The sequence below is a fragment of the Myiozetetes cayanensis genome, unplaced genomic scaffold (genome assembly GCF_022539395.1).
Source record: "Myiozetetes cayanensis isolate MyiCay16 unplaced genomic scaffold, myiCay2020 scf3, whole genome shotgun sequence".
In the NCBI taxonomy this organism is placed as follows: Eukaryota; Metazoa; Chordata; class Aves; order Passeriformes; family Tyrannidae; genus Myiozetetes; species Myiozetetes cayanensis.
Window position 1 is genome coordinate 22,786,737 of NW_026087521.1, and position 22,626 is coordinate 22,809,362.

At 37.7% G+C, this 22,626-nt stretch overlaps 1 protein-coding gene across 1 annotated transcript in view; it reads right to left on the reverse strand.

Annotated features, from left to right (window-relative positions):
* CPED1 (cadherin like and PC-esterase domain containing 1) overlaps nt 1–22,626 on the reverse strand; it is a 148,522-nt gene that overhangs the window by 21,810 nt on the left and 104,086 nt on the right. The window contains 1 exon segment of the mRNA XM_050324204.1: nt 5,943–6,060. Within this exon segment, the coding sequence (XP_050180161.1) occupies nt 5,943–6,060 (118 nt within the window).

The window sequence follows — 22,626 nt, forward strand, 5'->3', positions numbered from 1 at the left end:
ACACATTTCAGAAGATGACAGTAAGGCAAGATGAATAATGTATGTGATTTATTAGAGCATTATCCTTATTTTCAAAACTTATTTTGCAGGAGTATAAAGTGGGATTACCAAAAGTCAGTGGGTGTTAACAATCCCTTACCTAAGGTTGAACAGTTTTATTATTTTGTTTTCTAAAGTTATGCCTTTTTCAAAATCCTATTGGAAGCCTGATGGATTTAATCTCTCAAGAAAGACAGAAAACTTCTGAGTAGCCTTTATATTCAGATCAACAAAAGAAACACTTTTTCTAGCCCATATAAGTACACAGTACTGACACCTCCCAGGGTCTATGTAGCTCTGCTAGCAAAACCTACTTTTGTTCTGATTAAAGGCATTAGACAAGGAAGAGTGCAGAGACCCCAGATCCTTGTGTCAGTACTATCAGGCCTTGCTAGCACAGACAGGTTTCTCACCAGAGCCTAGAAAATAGCTCCAAAAGCAAATGTTTGCAGAGTAGACCTGGCCTTAGAGTTTGTCACCAGCGCTGCTATCAGGCAGCAGCTCAGCAGCCAGCTGGGTGTGATGGATTGCTGCTGCACAAGAAGCCCCAGCAAAAACTGCAAGGCTGAACACTGACATTTTTTTATCAGGTCAGGGACTGAGGGGGCTGCTGAGCAAAGCTACCCTGAAGGATGCCAGCGGCCTTGGGAGAGTCAGCTGCTACCTCAGGAGCAAGGGAATTTCCAGGGAGGCAGCCTGTGCTTGAACTTAGCCAAAAATCCAAGTGAATGTACTTTGGAAAGTAGCAGAGGGAGTTGTCTTAGCAGATAAAGAAGTCCTTCCAGACAAAAGCATCAAGAATTGTTTGTATGGGAGCTCACACAAGTACATCTAAGGGCAGAATACCTCCCACAGTGCCATGACCATGCAATGCTAGTTACTGTGTACCCTGCCCTGTGCAGAACACGCTCGTCCCAGCCTCAGATGCACTTGCAGATGATATGGACCAAATTATGGCAGACTGAACCTAAAGAAAAGCCTGGACACTGAGCTTTTACCATGCTGTGGGTCAGTGAGGACAACCTGGCTCCCTCGGTTCCCATGGTCATGGGTGCCTCATGAAGGCTGTGCTGGGCAAGTAGCCCAGCTCACAGCATGGAGGAAGGAGGGAAGAAAGGAAACTCAGGATCATGGTGGTAGAGTACAAGCAGGAAGATAGAGATGCTCTGTGCTTCTTGCTCAGAGGAGTTTCAAACTTGCATTTTCTGCATCCTAATACCCTAGCTATTAGGAAAAACATTTCCCACTCTTATCAGGGTGGGAAATCTTATTTTTAAAGTTAAAAATTCATTAGGACAGGGAAATAACATGCTTGTAATATGGTAATTTTTATGTAAAAACAGAGACCTGAACTTTGACCTCTAGACAAGATCCTATGTAGACTTTTTATCAAGGGGTTAAATTGAATATTTATCTAAAGGTACAGTGTGGATAACCAGGTTCTGGAGCACGGAGTGCTGTTCCAAATCAATGTCCTGCTCAGCTGGGAAACCAAAGGCTGAATTTAGACAATTCCTATTGCTTGTAGCCTCCCAGTGCTAGCTGTTGTGAATCTCTTATTCATGCTGACCATCCCTTGGCTTTGAGGTCCTTTGTTCCAGGTTGTGGTCGACTGGCCACCACTGGGGCCAGGAACGCTTTGACCCTCCAACTGCCCTCTATTGCTGCTGTGGATCTTACCCTTAGCTCCCTCTGCACCCACTTTGCAATCCATGACTAAAGAGTCATTCTCAACTTTATAGCAGCTGTATGAAGAAACTGAAAAGTGCTAGGTCTCAGATAACCCAGCAACAGTTGCTATGCAAACACCTTTTACTGCTTTGTGCTTTTTTGAGTAATAGAGCAGGGACAGAAGGGTTGGTTGTTTTGAAGTCTGGACTCAGAGAGCTATTGTAGAGCTCTTCATAAATGATCTGAGAGTTGTTTTCGGCAGTGTTTTATATTTTAGAATTATATGAAAACTGAGTATTTTTTCCTGATTTTGTAATTTTCCTTTCACACCAAATACAAAAAAGTCCTGGCAATGTCTCCAACATATGAGATCCCTTATTTTATGGAATTTTCTTTTTAACATTACATACATTTATGACCTGATCTGGTTTTAGGTAATAAACTAGAAAAGTAGAACTATATAAAATGAATATTGAGGAGCCAAAATATCTGAACAATAAAAGTTTATACCTTGGCAATTGTAAGTGATAAGTACCTCTTGAAAAGTTTCTTTTAAATAGCTTGATTTATATTCAATAGCTCTCTAGGTATATTAAGAAAAAAGAGATCATTTTTTGGCATATTCTAAAGATTAGTAGTAAATAGAAAAATATTTGAGAATAAGGATATATGGAGACAAACTGATGTGTATAGGAAGCACTAACATTTAATAGTAACAGAATCTTTGCAGGTTTTATATTTACAAAACTTTTTCAAAGGATGCATCTAAATTTATGCATTTTGGAACCAAGTATGATGAGCTTTTCCTGTTTCAACTTCACAACAGTTAGTCAATGAATTCTCAACCTTCAAGAGTAGGATTGTGTTAAAGGAGAAAATGAATCTCACATAAAAAAGATGAAGACCATTAATAGTAAAAAATTGCAAACAATATTAGTTTGGAAATTAAACTTATTTGCTAGGGCAATTGTAAGTTGCTTTTCCCCCATTTATACAAGTTAGCAGCACACATTGCAGCTTTCAGCATCATTTCAACCAGGCTGCATGTTGTGGTGCTTCAGTCAAAAGAGTTAGCATTACATCTACCAGACAAGGGCAAGTTTACCTACAATTCAGTGAAAGAGAGAGGGAAAGAGAGAGGGATTGTTAGTTTCTTCACAAATTAAAAACTGGAATAATCAAAGTTTTATGCAAGCCTGTAAGCAGGAGGTTTCCACAGGAAGAGTGAAAGTAAACTGGATTTTTGGCACATTAGAGCAGTTATAAATTGCAGACAAAAATCTGCTTGAGATATGAGATTAAACATTGCCAGTACTCCCTAAAACTGTTCTCATAAAATAACATGAAAAGATAGTTTAAAAATAATTAATCAGGATTATTGATTTTTTTATTTTAAAAATACTACCCCAAAGTTAAAACTTTCAGCCAATGTAGGATGTACATTTAATCTGATAGTTTTGTTTCTTCTTTTAGCCTCTTTTATTTTTATTCACCCTTTTCCATTTTCATAGTCACATATGCATATATTATGTTTTCAAATTTAAAATCAATTTTTTCTCTATAGTGCCAATCAATCATCCATATAAAGAGAAAAAAGTATTCTATCCTGATTACTCAAAATCAAAATATTTAACCTACACTGATGCAAAAGATAGTTTGTTGATTCATGACTAGTTTACTTTTGCATTTGGTGTTTATTTGGCACCCTAAGACTTTTAAAAAACATTTTCTCTGTGACAAGGCTATGGAAATATTTTTTATTTTGGTTTTATGAAAAACCATTTATGAAAAACAAAAGTAAAAATTACTTTTAAAGGACATTATTTCCTTAGGCCTATGGACTTACGTCTGAACGGAGATTTATTCCTTGTAAACAAAGGAGGCATTAATTTTGCTGTACATCAGTTAACGTCTCTGTTGGACCCAAAGCCAGATAGGTAATGCAGAGAGAGCTCACACAGATTTATGTTAAACTGGATACAGTTGTAGGAAATGTGGAAAGTGCTAAAATAGCACTTTAGCTATAGCTAAAACATACATGTCACAGAAGCAGGGCAGAACATTAGAAGTGAATCTGTGATCTCTTACCAACAAGATTTTTGTAATTGTCTGCAAACCACATTTCCACAGAGAGCAGTAGCAGGAATTTAGGACAACTTGGGGTTCTCATGGTCTCTCAGCTCTCTCTCTCTCTGAGGAGCCAAACACACTGTTAATGGTTGCTGTATATTTTGTAAGGTGCTGAGCTTCCTCCAAATAATAGTGCCATGGTAACTAGGAGAGGAGAAAGCAATTTCTGCCTTTGGTTAGACCCTGAACTACTGTCCCTGCTCTACATCAAAGGATTAGAAATTAGGCATGAAATCCAAGTTGTATGGAATTGCAAAGTAGACTTCTAATTTTTACCATTATTGTCAGAGGAGGGAAGGTTTCATCTCTGTCTCTGCTGCTCCACCTCAGCGTTTGTCCATGTATGCACAAACACAAGCATTTATCAGCATAGATAGATTTTCCTGTGGTAGTACCTCAGTATCCCTATAAAACTAAGTTCTTCCCTGGCATAAGAACAGGGGATGGTGCAGCCTTACTTCTGCAGAAGTTTTGAGTTGTCTTCTGAGAGGAAATGACATTGCTTGGCTTCTCTGAAACTTTAACTTATTTAAGTGAAAGAATTGTTTCTGCTTTAGCAAGGAATTTGCCATTGCTTCCAATGTGTTAGGAAAATGTTCACTGCCAGGACTGGTATACCATTCGGTTGTTACAAATTTGGAATGGTTTTCCATATAAAGACATGCTTTCCAGTTGCAGTTGGAAGTTGTGACGCAGAGTAAAACTACATGGCCACTTGTTGCCAGATACTGCAAACCCCAGTTCTAGGCTCATTAGACACTTGACAGTCTTCACTTTATAAGCACAAATTATCTTTCCCTTTTAATATACTTTTCCTTTGAGACTGCATCTCCTGAAGTTTGCTTAAAATTTATTTGTGTACAGTATTCACAATAAGGTCTTAAAAGATATTTTATATTCAGCCTCATTTAGCTAGATGCAGTATTCAAAAGGAATATGCTTTACATCAGGAGAAAGACTGTCTGCCCCAGAAGGATTCAGTGGATTTGGTCTGGGCTTTCTAGTCACAAATATTATGTCCTGATATACTGGTCATATGATGATTCACAACTTGTGTAATTAAAATACACTGCTAGGTACAACAGTGTCTCTTTTGTGCCTTCCCTCTGTATAACACAAATTTAATATATGCCTCTTTTTCATATGAAATGATGCATTCAGGCAGTTCCCACATTCCTGTAACTTTTTATTGATGATTCCATGAGTTTGTGCAAATTTACTGCTGTGGGAAGCTGATTCTGTCTATGGCAAGATAAAGAATGCAGTAGACCATGAAGGAGTGTTGGGCTATTTTTCATTTCTCTAATAAAGGATTGAACAAAGTTACTTACTGTCTAATACAGCAACAATTTAAGCTATGAATAAGACCACATACCTGAGTAGTTAAAGCACACCTGAATAAATCTTCATGCAACTGTGACCTTAACATGAAGACATGCCTGACAGTCTATTGTACTCTGAGTTCACACTAAACCAAAGACATGTCTTGATTGTATTGCTTATTGTAGAATGTTTGACTTGTCCATCTTGTTTTTTAAGGTATCAATATAAGAAAAACTAAAAATTGGTTTTGTGCCTCTGATATATAAATGGATGTATAAAATTCAAACGGATCAAAATGTTGTATTCTTTTTCTAAAGTCAATTTGTGAGTAGAAAATCCCTTCTAATTGGAATAAAACATCTGAGATTGTCTCAGTTTGTCAAAGCAGGGTTCTAATAATGCCAAGGTATGCCAAGATACCTGTATGGGCCATTCACTTAAGAGCTGGACTCAATGATCCTTGTGGGTCCTTTCCAACTCAGAATGTTCTGTGATTCTGTGATTTTTATTTGAATCGGTTTCAATAGAAATATTTCAGTGCATTTTAAAGGCTACCTGACAATAACACAAGCAATGGTGGGTCATTGATTAGAAACTTACTAAACAAAACATTCTCATATAAGCTAATTACCTGATTTTAAAAATCAGTAACTGTTACAAGTGATTAGTTCAATTTATAGGTTAGTGCATGTCTATAGCAGAGAGTAAATACTGTTTCTAGTTTTAGTTTGATGAGGTGCATGAGTTAATTTTCAGAAGAAAGGGGAAAAAGTACAAACCTTTTGCGTCTCCAGCTTCACAGATCTTAAACACCGTCTGTGAAATTGCCGAGAGGTATTCGTGAGACAGAGGCTGCAAGCCACAGGACTCCTCTGGGTGAATTTTGGAACCACAGTCCTGAATCAAAATAAAATATGTGAAAATGACTGCAGTGTGCCCATCCACATGACTTTGAAATCCTCTTCAAGGACATTTAAAGAGGAAAAAAACCATATTTGGGGTTACTTCTGCACTTCATTCATCCTTTGCTCTTCAATATATAGCATGATACGAAATTTGGAATTCTTTTTCCATTCAGACAAGGGTTTTATCATAAATTAACCCAGTCCACAGTAAACATACAAGATACTACATTTGCTAAAGACATAAGAAAATTTATTAAGGCAAACATATATAACGTTCACATAATATTATGTTTTCTCTGCTTTCAGTGTATAAGTATATATAGTACAAACTGCACGAAAAATGGAGTGCACCTTTCTGGCTACATGCAATGACAATATTCAGTAATTCAAAATTTACCTTTTTAAAGAATTGCATATGCTTAACACTACTAGTTATTTCCAAACTACACAAACTGAAAGACACTTTTACTGGAGTGTGTCCATTTCAGGAAGGACTATTCTTGAAACATAAAGAATACTGAAATGCAATTTCTTCAAAAATAACAAAAATATTTCATTAGTATTTTCTTCACTGAAGCATGCCAATTTCTATTTTCTAAAATGATATTAAAATTAATTTCACAATTGTCATATAATATCATTCACTGTTGCCATTAAATTATGCTACATCTAGGATATTATGCCTAAATTGCACCAGTGAGAAAATTACAACTAAGTCCTAATAGGATCTAGGTGAATCCTGACAGTTAGTAGAATATGTGCCACTGACACAGATGGCAATATGAACACATTCTGGAATTTAGTAAATACTGGTAGTTCTTGATTATGCTATCAAAAAACCCGATGTGAAATAGTTATCTCAAAATTATTCTGATGTCATTAAATTCCACGTTGGCAGAAACAAAAGTTTTCTCACTGACTTCAAGGGGTTAAGGTAATTTTTGTTCATATAAAGGTAGAGAAATATTAGGTATTTGTGGGTTGTCCTGTTCTCTGCTTAATCTCTGTAACTAGCAGTAGCTATTATGACAAAATGAATAGTATCTTCTAGTGTTAAATGTGATACTGTATTGGAGCCTCTGGGTCTGGACACACTGTACAGCTATTTGACAGTATTACTTCAAATAACATTAACATCAGAAAGTTCCTACTTTGTAGTAAAACAATTTGCACAGGACTTCACAAGAAAGTCCAAAATTCCTGAATGTACTGCCACTGCTCTCAACATAGTGCCATAAAATAACAGGGATTTTCTTGTTTATGTCTCTGCCCAGGGTATGCGTTTAAACAAACAAAAATTTTTTTAATCACATTTCTTTACCATCAACAGCAGTTTCATGTGGCTAGTTAGCTACTAATTACAATCAATATTCAGGGAATTATGTCACTTTTGACTTTGTTGTGTTTTCGAAGTATGTGAACCATGAATTTTAAAGGACACTGTTTGTGTTTAATATGTAATTCACATCTAAACTATCAGGTCATGAGAGATTGTGAATCCCTGAACAAAGCTTATTTGTTTCATCTTAACCGTTGTAGGAGACCAATCCTTTACCATCACTGACATATTTAATATAATGTGCAGCTACAGATTTTACCACAGCTCCATCAATGTATGGCACATTAAGGGCTTTTCAAACTGCGTGCAGATTTTTTATTGGTTTTTTGCAGGTGCTGCAGTGACATGAAATTCTTCTTGCCTTGCCCTAAGATGAAACATCTTGTGATCTTAAGTATGTTTACAAAAGATCACTCATGGCAAAGACGAGAGCAAGACATGCAAACATAAACGATAGTTCTGCTCTTCGTCTGTTCTCCCTGCAAACCTTCATATTTAGATGGGAGACATAAAAAGGTCCTTGCAATGTCTGCACTAGAATCAAAGGAAAAATTCCCCTGCATTACGTACTTTAGTGTATATTTAGAATGACACTTTATAAGATTGATTTGGTAATTGATTTGGCATTTCACTAGTAAACTTTCTTTTATCTTTATGGAAGATCTTCTGGCCACTAGAAAATAAAAGAATAAAGCTTTCTCCTCTATATCTGTGTAGCTTTTAGTCATCATCAGTTGATACTTAGAGAGTGAATATTTCTGCTGTATGAAATGACATTTGTTTCTTTTTCAGCCTACAGTACAGTGAACCTGATTCTTCATAAAGTTTTAGCCTTTGAGAGATCACACAGATTTCTGAGCCTGCTACTTTACAGTTTTCTCAAATTACTAGCTCCAAAAATATTTGGAGCTATTAATTCATATTATTTCATCTATTTATAGTCTGTGTGTCTGATTTAATAAGAATTTTGTTTGTTTAGATCACCTTTCAATAACCACACACTACATTTCCTCTCAATTATATACTTATGTATATACATAAACATAATGCAGATGTAGTTTCACTCAGGTGCACATAAATATTAAAAAACCCAAAACCCAGAATCAGTTTTAAAATCATATGGGGGAGACAGAGAGAGAGGTAAACAAAGCATTCATTACAAAGGTGACCCACATTCATGCAGCTAGTATGGCATCAATGTCATATAGCTAATACCACTGTAGATGCAGTCATGGTTTATATTAAGGAATCTAAATTAACTATTAATAGATTTTTAATTACTGTTGTAACGTTTTTACCATCTCCATCAGAATGACAGAGTGATTAGTCTGAAATTGCAGCAATTGCCTACAGACTAACCCCATAAACTTTCACCAAACTGGAAGCAGTTAAAGGAGAAAAGGTTTTTTTTTTTTTTTTTTTTTAATGGCCAGTCTTCGCGAGCGAAGATCCGGGGAAGGTCTTTCCACCTTCCAGCCTGCGCATTGGATTTTTTAGGTGAGACACAGTGTGCGCGGAACTGAGCCCACCCTTTAATCCTAAGGTTCATCTGCCGGGGCCAAGCGAGCTTGGACGGTGGCAGCGAGGTCCTTAGGACGTAGGTGGGTTGCCTTTAAGGGTTAACGAGCCCCACCTGCCCGGGAGTGGCCCTGACCGGGAATCGAACCCGGGTCTCGGCGGTGATAGAGCGGCGCCTTTACCACTAGACCACCAGGAGAAAAGGTAAGCAACCCGCAACTTCCCTGGGAAAAGTCTTATCAATTAAAGGACGAAAGGTCTGTCTGTGTTAGTCTGAACAGTCAGTGCTCCAGCAGTGACAAAGCATCACAACAAAAATAAAATTACTTTTAGCATCTGTAGCTGCTGCTACCTGTCATCTCAAAGGCATTTTAAATAGGAAGGTAGGATTTTCCACATTTTTCTGGAATAACCCAACTCTGTCCATTCAAAGCTGTTGCTAAATCTAGTAATTCTTGGTGGAAGTAGATTTATGTTAATGAACTGAATGCTTTGGAAACTCCCACACAGGATGACTATGTAGGTTGTACAGTAGATGAGCAAAGTCTACAGTCTGAGCAAAGTCTACAGTTTGGTCAGTAATAGTTCTTGGCACATTTGTATGAAACCTCCAAGCAATCAAAAGGAGTGGTAAGCTCAACATTTTGAAAATCAGGCGATTTCTGCATTTCTGAAACTGCACCCAGCCCAAACCACTGAAGAGTACCCCTACCAGTCTAATAAAGGATCAGTGTATCAGAATGCTTTAAACCAAGCAAGAGAAATGTAACTAAATTCACAGGAATTAGTTTTAGTATTGCATGCAACAAACATGTAGCCAAAATCCTGCCTTTTTTTAACATCCAGAGCCCATGCATGTCTGGGAACTAATGGATGAGATAAACCTCATTGAGTATTCTTGATAATGAAGGGAGGAGACCTCTCCACCTGTCAGTTTTGCCCCTGCAGTGCCTCAGCCAGTGTTGCCCATCAGCCCAGCAGGTCACCCTGCCTCCCCTTGGGCACCACAGCCCTGCCTCCTCTCATGGTGCTGCCAGGGCTGCCTTATTCCTTTTGACTGTTTGCATTTTCGACATGACAGAACAAAACTTCATGTGAAAGAGGTAATTTAGAACGCTTTCCTGTTGGCCTTTGTAGGCTTACTGACTTAAATTTATTTGATCTGTTCCTATTTAAGCTGACCTGAGTTTCTCATGAAATCCTTTCATGTCTCTTTAGTCGAACTTTTTCTACTATTTTACCCATAACTAAAACTGGATGAAAAGTGATTAAAAATGATACTCCAGAAGGAATTCTAATAAAGTTAGTCAAAGAGTGAGCTCATGAAATAGTGAAACTGTATCTTATTGCTAGGGAATAAATTGTGAGCAGATGGATTAGTTCCACTCTATCAACTTTCTTAATATGGCAGTAATAAATGAAGGAACAGTTGGCATATTGACTTCTATTCAACTGTCTCCCTCTGTCTGGCTGCATTATTCAGTGATAGATGAACCTCCAAAGATTCAGAGCTTCAGGCTGGTTCAGTTCAACACCCAAACTGACAGCCTGAACTGAAACTCATGGGTGTACAAAATGGGTTTCGAGATCTCTCACAAGGAGAGGTATTCTTACAAGAAATTTCAGTTCACTAGTGCTTTTAACTGGGAAATAATGACTATTGTTAGCCATCAAGCACTGTCTAAGACATGGATGAAGACATTGCCTACATCAAAACACACACAAAGTCATAAAACAGAGAATATAGGATTAATGGGATGAACTGATGGAGTAATGTGTCCATGTGCTGCAACTATGTTTTAAAGGAAAGAAACTGTCACCACAGTATTTTTTAAGGAACCTAAATGTGTTCCATCTGCAAAAATGGGATAATAGCTCCCCAATGACCCCAAAGACACTGTCACAAATAGCACATTAAAAGACTACAAGATGCTCAGTTCCACATAGATTTGGTAGGGACCATAAAAACACTTTAGAGAAGAAGTCTGGGCACTCACAAATTTGGAACATGCAGTGCACAGACATCAGCAGGAGTTCAGGAAGGATATGAAAAGTTGAGATACTGACCATATTGTCAGGCATGCTAGAGACATCAGAGAACAGTTTGAAATGTGGACAAAGTACAGCCATCAGTCTAAATTGCTTTCAAGTTCTTAATGGAACTATTCATGTTGTTGCTATAATCAATATTACTGTGTCTTAAGAATATAAGAATACCCTAAACTGTGTGATTTTTCTCTCAATCACAGACTTCTGCATACAAAATTTCTTTGAGAATAATGTCACATGCTTTAACCAGTGACAGAAGAATGCCGTAACTACACAGTATCTTTACTGATTGCTAAAGAACTTTTGAAAATCCCAGTAGGTGCCTCTCTACAAAGACAACTGAATCAAAGCACTCATAGTTTATATGGACAAATAAATTTTATCTTGATACTAAAGCAGATGCAGTGGCTTCCTGTGCACTGAAAATGCCAACCTCACAGAAAGCTAAGAAACTGTTATGAGAAATAAGCATACCTATTAAGAAAAAATATTACAAATTTCATACCACTTTTTAAATATCTTTTATGTGTATGGGGAATATAATAGGATCCTTTTCATCTATGGAGGATTTTGATTCAATTTCACTTTACATGCACATGATATCAGTTAGACCCTTTCTGCCTTCCTCCTTCCAAACAGTCAATAGTTCCCAGTTCTGCATTTGTGAGCTAAAATCCACAACTCTTAATCTAGCAGAGTCTGGTGAATTGTGATTCTGAACTGCTCAGAGATCCATCAGAATTAGTTGAAGTAAGACAACTGAATGTAAGCTCCAACTCCATTAAGAATAGAATAAAATAAACTTAAATTTTGAAAATGTTTCAAACTGTACCTAAATATAATTAGAGACTTTTTTTCCAGTATTGGTTGCCAGCATTTTTTCTGATTTTTCAAGTGCTTTCTTAGCATGCATGTTTTCCTCATGCAGTTAATGCTATTTTTCCCAAGCAAGAACAGTGATGATTTCCAGCTTGTATGCTTCATAAACAAAGTACACAAAGTAAGAAAAAAAAAGGAATTAAAAGAATTTAGTATTTTTTCCTCCCTAAAAATGAAGATAAAATAGGGACAAATAATAGCAGATAAAGAGAGGTATTTTGCTGTTTACATACTGGTGGTTTTTAGTTTAAAAAGTGATATGGTACTGCTGACCTAAAGACTTTAAGAGCTGCATCAGCTTTGGATTTTCACTTAGTCCTCTTCTTTATCTCTCTCTTTTCTCAGTGCAAGCTTTGAATGTGAACTGACTTGAAGTTTGCCACATCCACTATCTGAAGGAGGGCAATAGCTTGAGAAAACCATGTGTTTAGACTTTGCAAGAAGTAAATATTTTATGTGATAACCAAAGGTATTTTTAGGTATTTATGGTTTTTCTCAATAAAGAGAAAATTTTGTTTTCCCTGCTAATTAAGTAAAAAATGTACTATACTAGCTGGGAAATCCCACAGCCTTGTTGCTCTTTTTGAGGAGTAGTCACAGTTATTTGTTATATGGCATTCACAGTTCACATTGCAGAGAGATCTATACCCCTTCCTTTTTGCAAGAAGTGCTTGAGCTCTAAACTTGTCCCTTTGATTTTAGGCTAAGACCTTTATATCACAACCATGAAAAACACAGCAGAACTTCTCAGACTGAACAGTTATAATTACATTCAGGAAGTATGAAAGGGGATGAAAGAAATAATGAGTTGAAAAGCATTACTATTCCTTCATGAATTCTGAAAATGAAATACTCTGACAATGAATGCAATGCATTGAAAAAACATATATGAGCTAAGGGCTCAGTCCAGTGAGCTATGTATCTGCCAAAACTACTGTTAAAGCTGCTATTTGCAGTATTAGGGCTTGCAGAGATGAACTCAGTGTTTAGGGTATACTGTACCAGAAGTACTTCCTTCTCACTTCTGGTACCAAATCCTTTAGACCTTGAAAGAATATCTATTAACTTTATTTAGGGCCTGGGGTATAGTGAGGTTAGGATTCCAAGGAGAGATTTAGGATGTTTAAGTCCAATTCACAACTCTGCCTCTTATTTTCTGTATCTTGTAGCTTCATCCAACACTACTCACCCTTGTATCATCTCAAAAGTCTGAGTTGCCACAATCCTCCTAAGTGCCTGCTTTCCTCCAGTGGGCATAAGCAAAGCCACATAGCTCACAGAGCTATTTGAGTCACCCCCTTTAGCACTAACAGAGTTTAAAAATCCCTTTGCTAACAGTACTTGATTTTATAGGTGTTCTCAGGATGTTACTGGGAGTGGGCAGTACATAAAGTATTAACTGGTATTTCCCTGGGAGAACATTTCCCTATGATACAGCAAACACAGTTTAAAGTCCCACTTTGAACTGATTTGCAGCAGAGATTTCAGTTCACTCTCCCAATGTTTTCCTTCCAGTCAGAGGGCTACAGGCTATTCTGGGCAGTTGTCTCAGTCTCTCCCAAGGATGCTGTTTGCATTTGCTTTGTACATACAATTAAATACTGACTTGTAAAAAGCCTTGAATCTGCTCCACCTGTAGACTAGATGTGTGTAAAGAGGGTGAAACTGGATGAAGAGAGCAGCACCAGGCTCCCTCTTAACTGCTACATGAGAAAGGGCTGACTGAAGTAGGTACTTAGATCCCTGAGAGAGCATGTGGCAATTCACACTGAAGGACAGATTCTCCTGTAACCCAAGACAGGATATATAACTCCCATAGAAACTTGAATCTAACATATATTTCTTTCTGTATTGTTTTCTGCAGAACAATACATCTGACTCCCTAATCACTGTGCTGGCATGCGGAGAATCTTGTTTCTACAAGCTGAACTCTTATATTTCAATTTTTAAAAAGCATTGTACTCAAACACTTCTTTTGGTATGTGCTTTCTTCCCCTCAGTTATATCAGATGCTCTACTAAAAAAACGTATTAAACCTTTCTCTGCAAGCTTTACCTCACTAACACTCACTGCACAGTGCATAAGGAACCTTGTTACACGACCTGGACATGGTCTATTTCCATAGGCCTTATGATGCTAAAATGCATCTCTCCCCAGCTGATTGTTCTGCATTTTCCTGGACATTCCCTGAACATCAGAAAAGGAACATAACACTATTTTTTTCAGCAAAATATTAATGATGAATAGCAAGGTAGTGACTGCCAAACAGGATGGGGGAAAAAAAAAAAAAAAGAAGAAGAAACATTGCTATTTCCTTGCTTATTCTAAATTGGCTCAAAGGACTGAAAAGGTATTAGTGAGCCATGGATGGACTGAAGGTAAGATTTCAGGAGGTCTGTTACCTTGGGGAAGTAGAAAAATCAACGCTAAAGAAATATTAAATACATGGACTAAATATATTCATAAAAAAACCCCCAACAAACAGAACAGTTTGTTACTTGATTTATTTATGTCATGTTGGTTTCAGGGCAATTAAAATGGTTTTTTGTTCAAGGAATTACTGCACACACTGTTTTATACAGAAATTCTGTTCTCTGTCGCACACTAGATTTTGGAATACACATCAGAGCTACGCATGGTCTGAGGAACATTGAGGAAGCCACTAATACAGGCTCGGAAACACCAAGTAGGAGATTTCTGAAACTGTTTTCCTAGACAATGGCAAAAAATCCAGCGAGTTCCTGTCTTTCATGTAAAAGTAAGTGTCTACATATGTGTGGAGGCTTCACTTTAATGGAAAGCACACTTGTATCTGGTGGACAGCAGGAGGTATTTCCCTTTGGATACATACAGATTGCACTGATGTACGTTTGAAGAGACAGAGCACATGGCCAGCTTCGTGCAGCCATGGGCTTTGATGCTGGCTGTCTTTAATCTCCCTGTGTCTCAGGGAACACGCAGGGTCAGATCCTGAGAGCAGTCGTGTTGAACACTCGAGTCAGTCAACTCCCCAAAGCCAAACACCTTCCACTTCAGAAAACAATATCCCTGGTGAAAGGACCTACACTCACCCTCAAGTGAGAGTGTTCCAAATGGAGTTTCTGCTCAAGTGTGCACTGAAAAATATCACCCACCTATGGAAGGTCAGAGGGACATAGGGCAGTGCCATTGGGTCAGACCTGAGCTGGAGAGGTCTTTTCTGCAGAAGGCCATCTCAGCAACTACTGCTTCTCATCTGAATGGTGCTAAGAGGAAAAACATCTGAAATAGGTGTGCGCTCATTGCAATGCCCCCACTCTGGGTAAGGATGATCCCTACACCTTGTGCTTTCCCAGCAGCTCAGTGGGAGACAAGTCATAGTGGCTGGCGGTTTTGCAAGCAGCTGCCTGACCCTTCTGTTTTGTCTCTGTTTTTAAAGGGACCTTTGACAAAGGTCCCATTTTGAAGAATCAACCTCTTAGGCTTTTCTGGCCAAATATCAGACCCTTCTCTTATTAAGACATTAGGCTGTTTTTTTACATGAGTTAAGAGACCTTGAGAAAGTATATTTTTAGAAAGAGAGCACTTAGACAAATCTTTCTAACCGCAACCAGGAAATACTTTTTGAAAAACCTATTAGTGGTGTAAGGTTTAGAGCCTTTTTGCATACACAACAAAACGTGAGGGCTAAAACTAAGAATGTGTAAATGACACTAGAGAAAGCATTCGAGTAAATGTCCAGAACACATGGGCAGTGCATGGATAGGTCTGCATTTCACACTGTCTGTAACTCCCATCAAAGCCACACATTCAGAAGGTGATGTATAAGCCTATGTAGTGCAGAAAGGATGACTACTCCTTTTGTCTATATGTATGAAAGAGAGTGAGACAATGGGAAGATTTAAGAAGTGGTGGGGGTGTTTTTTCTCCTTTTTTCCTTTTCAGTTTAAAGCTTCAGTAAAAATAAAAATACTTGAAAGGAAATCAGTCAATGTCATTTGAGATTAAAGTTTCTTGGACAATGGACATAATGAAGACTATATCAAAACAGAAAAGATAAATGTATTTACAGGCAGAATCTGGTTATCATTTATATTTCCCTTATACCACACTGTGGCTTACCATAAAAAGAATGAAGTAATTGGAGGACTGATGTGACTTTGAAAATCAATATGTATTTAATTGAAAAGAGCCTTTGAGTTAGAATATTTTCCTTGCTGTCTAATAGCTATGTCCAGCAGTAAATTTCACATATCCCCAGATACTTGTTTAATATACACAGCTGAGAGACAGGAGTAAGACAGGCAAATTTGTTTTCCTAGAACACCTACATATCTAGCCATGTAATGATTTATTTTATAAACTATAATGGTGTCAAAATTGACTCTAATGAATGTGCAGCAGACTGGCTGCTATAATCACAGAAGTGAATTTCATGGATTTTTATTAAGCATGATCTTTTTCAAAAGATACTGATCAAAGGTTCGCCTTCTGGTGCACAGCAGACTGAAAATGCAGTCTCCTTACAGCTTGATGGCTTATTGAGCAGCAGACTGTATGCAGGTAGCTTTCACACATGGACAGAAACAGATTGCATGCAGTTAGTGCCAAATGAGCAGACTGAAGTTAGAATTCGCCCCGCTTTCTCCAACAGCCTGCTTGCAGTAATTTACTAATACACATCCTTTTCATTCATCTAAAGTAATCAAGCAGCCACTACTTGAACAAGGTTGCCCTCAAAAAAAAAAAATCTAATTACTTCTGAAACCTGAATAATGGGCTTAGTGATGATATTTATTCTACTGCACAAGGCACAAAAAGTGATGCTAAGCTGAAGCCTTACTTTGATCAACACTGAGATCACATTATCCCAGAGATGGAGCACAATGAAAATAGAAAAAAAAAACCTTAAAAATTGAAATTTAGGCTCCCTCAACAGTGTATTAAGGCAGTGAATTACAGTTTATTAATCACCGAAGTTCCCCTGACCTACACAAATATTTTTATACACTAATTCATTCTCCCTAATAGACAGATGTCTGGAAGATTTCTGTGATTCACTTTTGGTCTGGAGAGCAATGACAAGGCAGATAATGCAGCCAGTGCAGCACCACAAACATAATTGAATCAAAGTGACTCAGGTTGTTTTCACTGAAATGTCAGAAACATGTTAACAACTGTTTTTCTTGCAAGGACAGAGGCTACACTTGGATCTGGGCAATGTTCCAGGCCCAGGTGGAACCCACTCACCAAGATTCAGCACTTCAAAGAAATAACTCTGTGTAGAGCTAGAGACTCCTCCACCTTTCATGTGTATTTTGAATCAGCCTGTGAACTGTTTTGTGTTTAACTTTCTTGCATCCACTAATAAAATGAATTACTGTAAATTTAGGCTTCTGGAGACATGGAACAAGTTTTCCTTCAGCAAAGTAGGCAGAGATAGCAAACCTTCCCACATTATCACTACACTGTTTTTCTGACTGAAAGGACTATTCGATTACAGGCAATGCTCCCTGAGCAGCTCTAAAATTATGGATTCAATATTATCTTATTATTTCAATATTTTTGCCTTAGACAGATGAACAATCTAGTTGATGGATTGCCTTCCACCCACCCATACTCCTAGTCATTAACCAGCCATTTTTAATTTTCCTACTCTTCCTCAGTAAGATGCTGGATACCTTGAACAGAAATTTTTCTCAGTGTCTGCCCAGTAGTAACTCAGCAAAAGGCACACAAATCTTGAACTGATCACACAGACCAGCTTCCCTCCAGTGCCAGCTCTTTTCCATATGACAAAGGGCTGCCAGAACTTATTGTGGACAGTGAGACCCTGGTCTTTCAACAGACTGGGCTGTTGCAGAAAACTAAAATATTTCCAGTTTGAATCAGACTTAGAGGATGTACTACAGACAAAAGAACTGAGATAATGGAAGGGCTCTATTCCAGTAAATATTAGATTACAGTGTATTACTATAGCGTATATTAGATACCATTATGCACTGTATACCGTAATCTATATTAGATACATTAATTTAACAAAGCTTAAATTAATTATAGTGCAAGGATGTTGTTACCTTGCTTTTACTTCATTTTAATACCCTCCTTCTGCATCCTTTTTACAGTCTTTTTATCATTTGACAACAGTAGAGGTTGTATAAACCTTACAGTCTTTTTTTCAAATAGAAATACACAGACATAGAGTCATCTCTTGCTGTGCTGATTCTAGCCCTCAGCTGTTAATAACCCTTTCTCTCATAAAAATTGCACTTCTGCATGACTGAATCAGGGGAGGATACTTACAGAAAAGTATTCATGTTTGAGAACTTCTTGGGTTTTTTCAATTAGTTTTTCATATTATCAACATGAGATAGACAGTAAGAATCGTTGAGGAAAGGTCAGAATGGGGAAAGGCAAAAGACAAAGATATGGGTCAAACGAATAGCAAATTGTTTTCTTTGGACACATGGTGGTCTAGATGTGCCGTGTTATGGCAATTAAATAGAATTGCTTAAATAATTGCTTGCATTTGCTAAAAAATATTTGGAAATGCTTTGAAATGCCTCTATTTTGCAATATTAAACCTACCTTCTATTGTGTTGAAAGAATAACATAGGAGAAAACAGCTCAAAATTGACTGCTAGTCTGAAAGTTCTGCATTACTATCTTCATACTAAAGAGTGAACTAAAAAAAGAACATGTAGTAGATGAAATATAGCTTACCATTTTGCACTGAAAAATGTCCATACAAAGACTGATCTTAATAGAACCCTACATAGAGATTATGGCAATTAAATAATCTCCTTCCAGGATGATGAACTTCAGCATCTAGCATACTGGGGAATGGAAAGGAATGTCCAACAAATGACCTCAATGCAGCTATGAAATCCCAGACATGCAGAGGCTCCAAATGGCCTTCACATTGCCAAGTTCAATGGCTTAGGGATGATCTTGCTTTCTCCTGGTAAAACAGCATAAACCCCTTCACTGTATCAGAATGCAAAAGCAAAGCTTCATGTAAATTAACATAGGACTTGATGATCTTGTAGGTCTTTTCCAGTCTTAATGACTCCACGATTAAATGAGACTTGGATGTGCTGTAAGGCATTTCATGTAAAGCAAAAAAATCTCTCTCAGTCCTGTTTTGCCTGTTCTCACCCTCCAGTAACTGATTGAAGTTCTGAGTTAAAGCCAAATGAAGGCTGTGCTATCATTATTTATGAGTGCCAGTGGTCCCCTGGCAGTGTGCCACTCATAACCAGTTTTTACAAGAAGTTGGACATTTCCCAAGATATTTTTTCCTGTCTTCTGATTGACCTTGGAAGCAGCTGTTGAGTGTAATTATCTCAAAGGTCTGTAGGACTAACGAGCACCTCTCCAAAGCAGATGCAGCAAGTTCCAAAAGTAATTTCTATCCTTTCCCAATGCTTAACAGTGAATGCCTCAGATGCCAGGAGCTAATGCAAAGTCTAAGTTCCCCAAATACTCATGTTTGCACATTACCAGATACAACCCACATATATAAGGAGTTTTTTTCCAACAGAGCAACTCTTCACATCTACTTGTCCGTCTTTTCTGAAGTACAAGCTCCTTATCTGAAGTTTTCTTCACAAAGACAGTAATAGTATTTAAAAAATATGCAATGTCAAATTATGACATACTATCAGAAAAAGGATAAGTTAAGTGAAAGCATGCTGATCACAACTTTATCGTGATTTTATCTGGAATAACTTGCTCTTGCAACATCCACATGTGCACTGTTTAAGTGTTGTCAACCACATGTTTTTGCTCCACATCTGTCAACTAAGACCAGAGATCTGTTTGCCAGTGTTGCACTCTGGAACATTACGATACTGCCACAAGTATTTCTGATGTATAAAGCAAGAAATGGGTTACTTTGGGGCTGTGATATGTTCATCTGTGTTTTATATGTTACAGTTGTAACACTCTTCATATTTTATAAATTACATTAGTCACTTCATATGTAAAATCACAGAAGTTAAAAATGGAAAGGCACTTCTAATCATTAGTACAAACAAATAGCTTTGAATCTTTCACATCATAACAATTTGCCAGAGTCAAAGAGCACATCTGATGTGTTTTACAACTCTTAAAAACGTGCATCTTCTTCCATACAGTTCAGAGAAGCACAGAGTCACAAAATCATTCCTCTACTAAGAACCTCAGGAGGTCGCTAATCTAACCTCTTGTTCCATGCAGACTCAGCTATGACATCAGACCTGGTTGTTCAGATTGCTTTGCTATTCTTGAAAACCTTCAAGAAGGGAACCTGGACAACCTCCCTGTGCAGACTGCATCTCTTGACTCCTCAAAGACCGAAATGTTCCCTTACATGTTCCCAGACAGAAATTGCCCTGTTTCAATTAATCAGTTTTTATTCTGCTGTGCATCTCTTTCGTAAAGAGCCTGGCTTCCTCTTCTTGTCCATCTCCTCTTACACAAGAAGACGCTATTAACTATCATGGAAACCTTCTGCGTGTTGGGTTAAAAAAGACCATCTCCCTCAGCCTCTCCTCTGAAGGCAACTGCTGCAGGCCAAATGTGCTCTAAGGGCTTCCTGCACTGCAGCTTGGCATGCACACACCCACCAGAGACCTGGATGGTGCTGAGATTCAAGTTAGGAGTAGGCACTCCTCTAGTTTTGTCATTGTAGGTTGATTAGTAAATATTTTGGGAATTGATATGCCAGACTAAGCCCAGTGGAAAACACTGATGATTCTATGACTCTCATGAGAAGTGCTAAGTCGTAGGAGATGCAAGTTCAAATCTTTTATTTACTGATTGATGTGAGTTCAGTTAGTGGTTTAAGTAAAAAATCTACAGTGGGATAAGGAGTGACTAACTCTAAAGCAGGAGTTCATCTGTCATGGGGATTCTGCTCCACTTTAGGTAACTATTTCATAGATTTAAAAAGAAACAAAACAACAAAGCAATAAAAATCTGCAATGACTGCAAGACTGACAAATCCTCTATTTGATGTCAATACTATTTTTAAACTCTTTAGATTAATACGCAGCTTCAACTAAACAAGGAGATGTAATTTAGCACTTACTTGGAGTTCACAATGAACTTGTTATCAGTCACAGTTCTGGTCTATAAAGGCAATATATTTTTTGCAATATAGAACTCAAAATACGTATTCAATTATATCAACTTCTGTTTGCTTCATTATGGGGATGGACATGGTAGGTCCACGCTTCACAAATATTTCTGAGTTGTGTAGCATGACATCAAATGCTATTAGTTAGAGACTAGCAGTAACATCAAGCTTTACAAAAACACACATTAAGAAAAACCTACTGCAAACATATCTGCATCTTCAGCAAAGGGCTTAGCAATGAGTCACTACAACCAAAGTGTCCTAAATAATAAGAGTTTCAAAGAAAAATGTGTCTCTTCATCTAAAAACTTGACCCAGTAATTTAATCAACAGCCTGTTCATGGAAAGCCACATGTGGTAGCTGTGCAGATAACAGAGGGGTAGGCTCCTTGGCTATCTATTTACTCTCCAGAAATGTTTCCTCCAGACAATCCTCTCTTTTTTACAAGGAGTAGCTAACAGTATGGTAGATGTGATTCCTCAGCATGATGGAGAGATGAGATATGACAAAAATTCTCTGTTCAGTGTCAGGAGATGGAACAAGCAGGTAGGGTAACATCCTATTCTCACTGAGCACATACGTACTTTCCATTCATATCTTCCTTCTTTAGGATCATAGGATTAAGGCTGAGCACTTGTATTGGTAATTTGCTGGATTAAGAACAACCACTTCAGTTCCTGCAATTGCTGATGGTACAGGCACAGAGCCTTCTTTCTGCAGTGTTTTTACCGTAAGAGCCCCTTTTCAGAGTATCCACAACACTTGGTCTTTTCTGAAGCTTCAAGACAATTTGCAAAAATATAGAAAGGCAGCGTACCAGCTCAGTGAATGCCTTTTTTCCCCATCATCACCTCAACTATAATTTAAGTGATCTTTATCTTTGATCTTTGAGAAGGAGAATAGGCTTGCTATTGACTTCAAGAAAAGCTGTTTTCTGTAATGTCATGGTGGCATGTGTTAGATTCTCATTTCCTGGAGGGTTATGTTACTCCATTCACTTCACTGAGGACTCTGAAGGACTAATGCTTTAGCTGAGGCATCTGAGAGAGATGCTCAGATTTGAAAGGGATGAATATCTCTCTCCATTTTGTTCAGGGGATCTTCAAACACACTGCAGATATAGGGAATTGAGAAAAATATGGACATATTTAGGATGACTATGAAATCTAACATTGTCTTAAATTTTTTAACTGTAAGATTTTATGACACAGATAAGCTATTGACACAAGAGTATTGTATCATTCATATTTTGGCGTGTGAATTGATGCTTTGTCCCATATTCCTGCTTAAGTTATATGACAACAACTGCAGGCACCTTTAGTCAAAGAACTGACGGAAGCAACTCTAGAAGTTGATTTGGATTGTGCAAAAATAAATATTCTTCTAGAGGAACCAGGAGAGTGCCCAATAGCCACAGAGGTAATTTACTTTAAGTATCCCCTTAACACAGATATTCCCAGGAAGAGCTGATGCAAAGAGAATGCCCTTATCAAGAGGAATTAAATTAATCTAGGTCCTTTTCACTCTAAATTAAGTTTCCAAGATTCTTAAAGTCCAGCATTTGCTCAACAAGTGAGAGGGTCAAAACCATATCCAAAATTAAGTGTATGATATGCTCTTTCCATCTTGACAGATATCTACAAGTAAGACTCAGACACCATACAGTTCTTTC